At 34.4% G+C, this 9,882-nt stretch overlaps 2 protein-coding genes across 2 annotated transcripts; one reads left to right on the top strand and one right to left on the bottom strand.

Moving 5' to 3' along the window:
* LOC109349923 (protein trichome birefringence-like 23) lies at nucleotides 1,299-5,110 on the top strand. The gene is made up of 3 exons (XM_019590992.1): nucleotides 1,299-1,841; nucleotides 2,354-2,631; nucleotides 4,295-5,110. The coding sequence occupies exons 1-3, from the start codon at nucleotides 1,520-1,522 to the stop codon at nucleotides 5,069-5,071; spliced, it is 1,377 nt and encodes a 458-aa protein (XP_019446537.1). The 5' UTR covers nucleotides 1,299-1,519; the 3' UTR covers nucleotides 5,072-5,110.
* On the bottom strand, nucleotides 7,255-8,769 carry LOC109350471 (uncharacterized mitochondrial protein AtMg00810-like). Its single transcript, XM_019591705.1, has 3 exons — nucleotides 8,626-8,769; nucleotides 8,310-8,433; nucleotides 7,255-8,195 (listed from the first exon to the last, which is right to left on the bottom strand). The coding sequence occupies exons 1-3, from the start codon at nucleotides 8,767-8,769 to the stop codon at nucleotides 7,255-7,257; spliced, it is 1,209 nt and encodes a 402-aa protein (XP_019447250.1).

Genomic DNA, 9,882 nt, shown 5'->3' with positions numbered 1-9,882 from the left:
GTAGCAAACGTCCAATTCAGTCCCTCATAATTTAGTCTATCAAGAATTAAAAATTAAAGTTTGTCCCTAAACATTCTAAATTTGTCCTTAAACATGTGAAGTTGAGTTGAAGGGCTAATTTGACAACTAATTTAATTCAAATTTAAAATTTGTGAAGATAAATTTGTAATTTCTAAATCTTCAACGACTAAATTAATATAGAAGAATATTTTGATGCACCAAATTATTTAGCCGGGAAGAATTAGAGATATAAAATAAAAAATAGCAGAATACTTCACAACTCCTTGTGATATTTGGAGAATAAAATAAGAAATCATTTAATTTATCTGAAACGTCCTCACTATTATATTTTTAAAAAGGTTAAAAGGATCCACCTACGCAATCGACAAAAGACTTATATATCAAATATGTGACACGCCCAAGCAAAAACTTTCTAAATTAAGTGTGTTTTTTCTACATCTACATCAGAAATTTAATCATGTGTAGTCATTTTCATTTTTTAGTTGAATGGTCTTATAATTAATTGGGATAATTGGGGAGAATCTTGTCTTTTAGTATAAATTAATGATTATTAAACAAAGTGTTTCATCCCAATATACATTGTCTGTCTAGGATAGATCCTTTTCGACCAACCAGAGGCCAAGCAAACACAACTTGGGTGTTTACGTCACTCTCCCGTAAGCCTTATAATTACGCCTGACACTTCATTTAAAGCATTACCAGCTAGACACTATAACGCCGCTTGCAGATCCAGCCTATCTATCTGACAGTACGGTCAGGAGCAAACCTACTATATGGCAGAAACAATACGCCTATGATACCTGCTACCAATTACCATCAACTAGTGGACAAATGTCACGTTACCCATTTCATTTACTATAAACAGGGGTGTCCCATACAGAAAATATATCTATCTCATTCATTTATTCATTAACTCACTCATTTATTACTTTCATTTACTCTCATTTGTTCTTTAATATTTCCTCTAAGTCTCATACTGATTTGATCGATTGTCGGAGAACCTTTTCAAATACCTTCCTAAGCAAATCCAAACTCAGTATCAACTAAACTCAGGAGAAAGTTACCTCAATCGGGCACTAGATCAGATCATCTGACCAACCATTAAACAACACAAGCAAAGTTCACCAGGTGAAAAAATATGGACGTTATTATGTCAAGTACTGTGTAGTCAAAGATTGAATGAGGTTACAATACGTGACAAAAAAAAATTGGTGATTATAATTTTCAGTAAATTTTCAATTAAAATATTTTATTTCTCATTCCAGTACTGAGAAAAATATACAGTCTTAGGAGCATTAATGTACTTAAGTCTCAAGTATGAGTCTTGCAAGTCTTAGATTTGTTTGCTGAAAAAGACCAAGTATCCTTATTCAATGGCTTTCTGAGCAGCAAAGATATCTAAGATTTGAATTACACTTGGTTCCGATTTGTGGAAGCAAACACCACTGAAATAGAGAGAGAGAGAGAGAGAGAGAGAGAGAGAAAGATAACCAAAGAGATGAGGACACTGAGGATTGATTATTTGAAGCATAAATTTGGCTACAATCACAAGAATCTTCTCCTTAATTTGGTTCTTACCATTTTCTTATTTGGACTAGCTTCCAAATTTGTCTTCTTTCCTTCCCTGTCCCCTGAAATTTCTCCAGATTTAGAACACCCTTTTGCTGAGAAAACAAACACTGACCCAGAACCCCAAAACCCACTTGTTTTTTCACAACAAGTAACTGAAAATCAAACAACACTTTCAGAACAAGTTCCCCAACTGGCACCTGTTTTAGAACATGTTTTTCAAAATGAAGATCAAGTGTCTCCCTCAAAAAGTAAGTAGCCAGATTCTGCTCTCTATTTAATTCTGATGTACATTAATTAATTGAAGCATAATGATCTCAACCATATTTACATGTTTAGGTGGTTATGTTATGCATTTGTCACTTCTTTATTAATTTTATGGAACTTCTTTATGACGAAATCAATACGTGATCGACCGTGGGATGAATTATGTACATGGTACACAGGGTTAATGAGAGAATTATGTAACCGTGATCTCAACTATTAATGGTTTAGATTGGTGCACTTTAGAGGAGTCTCTTCCCTTTTTAATATATGAAAGTTTATATTTTTAACTCTTTTATGTACTAATACATACATATTTAGATCTGCTCTCCAAAATATCAATTTTGTCATTTTTTTCATGATTATAGCTTGTACCATATGAAGCTGATTAGTTATGTTACATAGATCAGATTCTGGATACTAATAATTAACCTTAGGAATGTAAATGCATGCTTTCAAGTTACAAATTGTTAATTAGTTTAATTTTTTTTAAATGTAGAGAAATGTGATTACTTTAGTGGGGATTGGGTCCCTAATCCAGTGGGTCCAGTTTATACGAATGAAAGCTGCAACCTCATTGAATCTCCTCAAAATTGCTTGAAAAATGGGAGACCTGACAAAGAGTTTCTATATTGGAAATGGGCTCCAAGAGACTGTGATTTGCCTCCATTTGATCCATTTAAGTTTCTGAATGAAATGCGCAATAAAGCATGGGCACTGATTGGCGATTCCATATCCCGCAACCATGTGCAGTCCCTGTTGTGTATGCTTTCCACGGTATGTATTTGTTCGAAGTGTCAAATAGAATTTTAGCTGTTTGTTCATAAATCTACACCTCATAATTAACCATAAGGAGAAAGCCATAAAACATTGACCAAAAGGTGATGCTTTTAACTAAGGCGAATGTGCATGCTCATGTGTTTGTAGTTTGTCTGTGTCAAATGGTTATTATTGTATTCACGTTTTCGTTGATTGCTTTTCAGTAATTAAGGCTACTGCTTGTCATCAACACTTTAATGAAAGCATTTATTGGATCTTAGTTTGAAAATATGTTAATTGAATAGCAATGATTCTTCTTACTCAGTTGAGATGGGAATACATTAGTTTGTTGTTCTTCATGCTCAGAATTCTTATCCATGTAGCTGCTTGTTGTACATGTGTTTTTATGAGTATGCATTGGACCGCATCTTCTTTTTTGGTCCAATACCAAATGTTGGAAGTTCCTCTTAACAAGAAAATCGAGAATCTGTTGCAATGTGTCTGAGAAAGTTTTTGTTTTGTTAGCTGCATTTGTTTGAATAAATTGTGATAGAGTTGATCTCAGTAATTAATATTAAAGATTTATCAAGTACTATAGCATCAGCCTATGTTTGAAGAATTAATTAAAGCCAATTTTTTATTTCTTAACTATGTGCTTGCTTGAGTTGCATCAGAATCTAGCATGAGCTATAGATACGGTGCACAGATATTTATATGTAACAAGAGCTCCGAGATTTGAAGGCATTGTTCATCAGCCCTTAAGTAATTGAGAACAGCAATGATTTAGTTTACAAGATTTGATGGAATGATGGTTAATTGATAGATGATTGATTTGAACTTGTATTGGAATGACTATAGAAGATGCCAAAAAATGTAAAGAATGGACTAGTAAAAGTTGAAAATTTCTGTATTCAAAGTAGCACAGTTAAAAGGATTAAGATTCCGATGATAATGATGGATATTGACATGAACAAGCTGGAGCTACTTAATAGATAATTTAAAAGAATTGCATGCAGATATAGCTGCTACTAGCCTACTTATGGCCCAAGGCCATAACATTTGCCATCTTTGGCTTCTGTTTCGTTCATGCAGAACTATTCACTGCTTATTTATTCTAAAATCTTTACTTGTAAGAATAATTTCCCAGGGCAACCGTTCTCCGGTCTCGCTGTCCTTTCTTTTTCTTGTTCTTTTATAAACTCATCTCTTCATTATTTTATCAACTTCAGGTTTACATGTACATCACTTATAGCATTAATTTTAGGTTCTAATTGATTGAATGCATATTGATAGCTTGTGACAGATGGACCACCTGTTTGGACCGTCTGTTGAATCATGTTCAATTACAAAATTATTTGTTAAATAAAATTTTACTTAGTCACAAGCTATGCACAATTCTTGTTATGATTTGGCAAATTCTAACTGCCTCCTCTAGTAGTAAGTAAAATTTAAGGTACGAGCCTTGGAAGATGTGGAGTTATTTCAGATTATGAAAAATTGAGATTGTGTTCATCACTTGATTTGTTTTCTTATAAAGTTTAGCTATCACAAATACAAAATCTTATCACAACATGATGGAGGATAATGTATTTTAGAAATTATGATGATCTATATATGGTTGCTACATTTAGGAATCATTGGAAGAGAAGTGGATACTTACTTGAACTATTTTGTCCTGCAGGTGGAACAACCTGTATTGGTCTACCACGACGAGGAGTATAAGTCCAAAAGCTGGCACTTCCCCTCATACAACTTCAATATTTCAGTTATTTGGTCACCATTCCTTGTGGAAGCTGCTATTTTTGAAGACTTTAATGGTGTTTCAAGTTCTGAAGTTGAACTATATCTCGACAAATTGGATAGTAAATGGAAGGATCAGTTCCTGAACTTTGATTATATTATTATTTCATGTGGGAAATGGTTTCTCAAATCTGCAATCTACTATGAGAATGACACCATATTGGGATGCCACTACTGTAATAAAAAGAACCTGACAGAGCTGGGATTTAACTTCGCTTACAGGAAAGCCCTGAAGTTCGTGCTGAACTTCATAGCGTCTTCCAATCACAAGGGCTCAATATTTTTCAGGACATTCACTCCTGATCATTTTGAAAACGGTGAATGGTTTAGTGGGGGAACCTGCAATAGAAAAGCACCAGTTACGGAAGGCGAGATCGAAATGAAGTATTTGAACAAGATGCTTCGCGATATCGAGTTGGAGGAGTTTAGAAAGGCAGCTGCTAAAGCTTCAAGAAGTGGGGTAAATCTTAAACTTGTCGATTTAGCACCACTTTCTCTTTTGAGACCGGATGGACATCCTGGTCCATATAGGGAGTTCCATCCATTTGCCGAGAAAGGTAAGAATGCGAAAGTTCAAAATGATTGTCTGCATTGGTGCTTACCCGGGCCAATAGACTATTGGAATGACATACTAATGGAGATGGTTGTTAATGGCTGAGAATATCAGGTTTGGTAGTGAAATTCCCTTGACAGTTCCCTCAATTAAGCTGTGAATATGGGTGAATTGCTACTTGTTAGGCTTTGGATGCTATGATTCTTAATATTCCTATAGAGTATAATGATGATTCGAGGCAAGCAAATTGAATGCAAAAGAAAGGATTATAAATTTAAGTTTACAGGTAATTTTGTATAGAGTTGCATTATGTGAACAACACAAGTTTACATCTTACTCTCGGAACTAATGAAATTATGCCTATCCCTCACTTTTTGTCTTATATATGTTCGAACGAAGATCCTCAATCCCAAACCCTGTCCGTATTCTTGTTCCAACCAATCAACTTCTGTCAAGCCAAATAAAGTTACACATCACCCTCGTAACTATTCAGACAATTATAATATCGTTTTCACATTTACATTCCTTTTTTTTCTTTCAATCCCATTCTATACTTTCATTGTTGTTCTCTACCCCACTCTTTCTTTCAAATTTATTTTTTCAATGCTACTCCCCTTCTATACACTATTGAAGAGGTGTTTGAGTTTGTTACTATTCTCTCAGAGTTCTTCCTTCCAGACTGGATTCTCTCAATCACAGATTGAAACTCCAAGAATTGACAACCATCATCTTGTTTTGTGATTAGATTTACTCTGCAATTTGTAAAGTAAACACAACTTCGGAAATACAATATCATTATATGAACTTTGATTACATTATTCTCACATGTGGGGTATGGTTTCTCAGATCTGCAATATATTAAGAGAATGATACTGTATTGGGGTGTAACTCCTGTAGTCCTAAAAGAAACCTGAGAGAGCTAGGGTTTACTTTCCGTTACAAAAAAAGCCCTCAAATTCGTTTTGAACTTCATAGCTTCTTTCAATCATGAACGTTTTATTTTAAGGAAAAGTTCATAAACACCCGTAAACTTTATATGTTTTACAAATAGATAGTTTAAACTATTATTTTTTTCCTAATTATTCATTATACTTTAACTAATGTTGAAATTGGTTCCTACATTTATACAATTTTAAATTACTAACAAATAATTTGAATTAACATATGGAGTCTTCTTTCTCTCTTTCAAAACATGCTCGACCAAGAAAATTAAGACTGGACCATTAGTTTTATTGTACCATAACAAGAATACATTTCTTCTACTTCTTATTGGAACTTCATGAATATTTCTCTAGTGTACATTGTAGACAACTACAATTTGAAAGAACATGTAGTCTTTAGTGATGAGTTTGAATTTCTTGATTCAATATCTGCATTAGATTTTTCCTTGTGTTTCTTGTGGAGTGCTAATTCATACTTATCAAGAAAATCCTTCAAAAGAGTTTGTTTGTGTACATATCTATTAGATTTATCTCAACTATCTAATGTGGTAATTCTAATTTCTTTGTTAGTAATTTAATATTATATATATATATATGTAGAGACCAATTTTATCAATATTTAAAGTTTAAGGAGTAATTAGGACGAAAAAATAGTTTATGTTATCTACTTGCAAAAGACATAAAGTTTAAGGGAATTTTGTGAACTTTTCCCTTTATTTTATAAGAACATTCACACCTGATCATTTAAAAGTGTCCTCTCATTCTTATCTTGGGTTCGTCCTAGTTTAATTAAAAATGTTACATAATTAAAAAGTAAAATCATAAAAATAGAAATTAACATTTTTTATATTATTTTGTGAAGTTTGATTGGCTAAAGACAGAAACAAAATTGTCTTGCACAGATGATTTTGTTCTAGATGGATATCCTGGTCCATATATTCAGATTCATTCATTTGCCAATAAAGGCTAAAATGCTAAAGTTCAAAATGATGGATGAGGATTTGCTATCCCCAAGTATTGTTAGAATAGAACAGTGAAGAATGCAATGAATGAGAGTGAGTCGTGAGAGAGAAATCAGAGAGGAAATTAGTTGGAGAATGATTGGAGAATGTATGATATTTTCATTCATCATCACAAGTCCATTTATACAAGTTTCCATATTTGGCCAACTAACATTAATCACCTAACAATAATCAAAACTTCTAACTACCAACCTAACTAACTATTTGATTAGTCTTTCAACACTCTTCCTTAATAAAAGAGTTACAATTCAACAAATACAATCACACAACTAGGAGTTCTCAATTCTGTTTGATGCTATATACATTCAACATATCCCTTAACTTCTTAAACCTTACAAACTTCAAGCCTTTTTGTCAATACATCAGCAATCTGGTTTTTTGTGGCACAATGAATCAACTTCACATTCTCTTTTTCAACTTGATCTCTTAGGAAGTGAAACTTTGTCTCAATATGCTTGTACCTTTCATGACTGACCGGATTCTTGGCTAGATTTATAGTTGATTTGTTGTCCACTCTTAACTCAAACTTACCAATTTCACCACACTTTAATTCTGATATCAGAGATGTTAACCACAAGCCTTGGCATGCAGCATTGCAGGCTGCAATGTACTCTGCTTCACAAGTGGAAATAACCACTACATCTTGTTTCTTGGAACTCCAAGATATAGGGGCATCAAAGATGAAGAACACATACCCAGAAGTGCTCTTTCTATCCTCTTTATCACCACACCAATCTGAGTCTGAATAGCCAACAAAACATGACTCAGTTTTTGCTCTCTGATTCGGGAACAGGATGCCAAAGTGCAGAGTTCCTTTTAAGTATCTCAATATCCTCTTGGCTACAATCATATGTGACAGCTTTGGATTAGCCATATGCATGTTGATCACTCCTACACCATAGCCTATTTCAGGTCTACTATGGCATATAAACCTAAGACAACCTACAATCTGCCTGTATAGAGTTGGACCAGTTGGATTTTCTATTTCAGCATCATTCAATCCCAACTTCCCTTCAATTGGTACTGTCACTAGTTTACAATCACTCATGTGAAATCTCTTCAATATATTTGCAATGTATTTTCCTTGATACATTACCATTCCTGTCTTAGTTTTCAGAAACTCTAATCCCAGAAAATAAGCAAGTTCACCCAAGTCTATCATCTCAAACTCAGATTTGAGCTCTTCTTTTAACTTCAAAATCTCAGCTTCACTGTTTCCTATGATAACTAAGTCATCCACATATAAGCATAGTAGAATTGTTTCTCCTGGAGTTATTAGGTTCACATAAACACCATGTTCAACTTTGCATTTAATGAAGCAAATGGATTTCAGAAAGGAGTCAATCCTTTTGCTCCAAGCTCTTGGAGCTTATTTCAAGCCATAGAGAGCTTTATTCAATTCCAACACTTTGGTTCTATATTCAGTTACTTCAAAGCCAAGGGGTTGAGTAATGTATACTACTTCTTCAAGAGGTCCATTAAGGAATGCACTCTTAACATCAAGCTGCCATAATTTTCATCCAAACTAGTTTGCTAGTGCCACAATTAACCTCATTGTTTCAAATCTTGCTACAGGTGCAAAGACATTTGTGTAGTCAAATCCCTCCTTTTGCATAAAACCCTTAGCAACTAATCTTGCCTTGTACTTTAAGATGCTTCCATATGGTCTTAACTTAACCTTATATACTCATTTTACTGGTATAAGTTGCTTTCCTTCTGACAAGTTGGCTACTTCCCATGTATCATTCCTCTCAATAGCAAGAAGTTCTTCCTGCATTGTACTGAGCCAAACAACTTCCTCCATGGCTTGTTGGAAAGTGATTGGTTCAGTTTCTCTCATTAGTACCAGTTAGATTAGATCTCCTTCTTCAGTGATTGCATCATCGGGGAAGAGTTCATACTCACTAAGCCTCATTGGTGGTTTCCTTATTCTTGTGGGTCTAGTTGCAGCAACATCGGTAATGATTTGTCTTGGAGTAAGATTAACTTCATCTAGGAATTCATGTTCGTCTGGTGTTAGAACCAGTGAGATTGTCTTCTTCTGCTAAATTCTTTTAAGAAGATCTGTCCAGGAGCTCATTTCCTCAAAGTGAACATCTCTGCTAAACACTACTTGATTTGTTTTAGGATTCAAAAGCTTGTATGATCTTGTTGGATGATATCCAACAAATATCACATGTTCACTTTTATCATCCAACTTTTTTCTAATCTGATCTGGTATGTGCTTATAACACATTGAGCCAAACACCTTCAGATGCTTCACTAATGGTCTTTTCCCTGTTCAAACTTCTTCAGGAACTTGATCATTCAGGCTCCGAGTTGGACATCTGTTTAGTACATAGATAGTTGTAGAGACTGCTTCACCCCATAAGTAATGAGGTAGTCACTTGCACTTGAGCATACACCTAACCATATTCATCATAATCATGTTCCTTCTTTCAGCAACTCCATTGTGTTGAGGTGCGTATGGAGTTGTCACCTCATGAACAATACACTGGTCTAAGCAAAAGTTCTCAATTTCTCTTGATGTGAATTCTCCTCCTCCATCAGTTATGATAATCTTCATGTTCTTTCCTGATTATTTTTCAGTCATTGCTTTAAACCTCGTCAGATTTTCAAACACTTCACTTTTGGCTTTAATGAGGTATATCCACATTTTTCTACTAAAGTCATCAATGAAGAAGACAAAGTATTTGTTTCCTCCTAGTAGTGGAACTTCAAAGGGACCACACACATCTGAGTAGACTATATGCAACAGGTCATTAGCCCTTCCTTGAGTATGGTTGCTAAAAGAGGTTCTGGTTTGTTTACTAGTTATGCAGCTATCACATGTTGGCAATTGAGTCTTAATTTCAGGCAATCCAGTGACCAAGTTTCTTTTGTTTAGCAATTTAAGGTCTTTGAAATTAAGATGTCCATACCTCAGGTGCCAAAGCCATGACTCATCTTCATT

This window comes from Lupinus angustifolius, chromosome LG06 (assembly GCF_001865875.1).
Source record: "Lupinus angustifolius cultivar Tanjil chromosome LG06, LupAngTanjil_v1.0, whole genome shotgun sequence".
Lineage (NCBI taxonomy): Eukaryota > Viridiplantae > Streptophyta > Magnoliopsida > Fabales > Fabaceae > Lupinus > Lupinus angustifolius.
Note: the sequence above shows the minus strand (reverse complement) of the source record. Positions and strands in the feature narration are given on the sequence as shown.

Bases quoted from the DNA above. Each gene is read 5' to 3' on its own strand.
- LOC109349923 (XM_019590992.1), top strand. From the start codon at position 1,520: ATGAGGACACTGAGGATTGATTATTTGAAGCATAAATTTGGCTACAAT. The intron at 1,842-2,353 runs GTAAGTAGCCAG...TTTTAAATGTAG, and splicing joins TCAAGTGTCTCCCTCAAAAA to AGAAATGTGATTACTTTAGT. The intron at 2,632-4,294 runs GTATGTATTTGT...TTTGTCCTGCAG, and splicing joins TGTTGTGTATGCTTTCCACG to GTGGAACAACCTGTATTGGT.
- LOC109350471 (XM_019591705.1), bottom strand. From the start codon at position 8,769: ATGAGAGAAACTGAACCAATCACTTTCCAACAAGCCATGGAGGAAGTT. The intron at 8,434-8,625 runs GTAAAATGAGTA...AAATTATGGCAG, and splicing joins AAGGAAAGCAACTTATACCA to CTTGATGTTAAGAGTGCATT. The intron at 8,196-8,309 runs GCTTGAAATAAG...TAATAACTCCAG, and splicing joins ATTGAATAAAGCTCTCTATG to GAGAAACAATTCTACTATGC.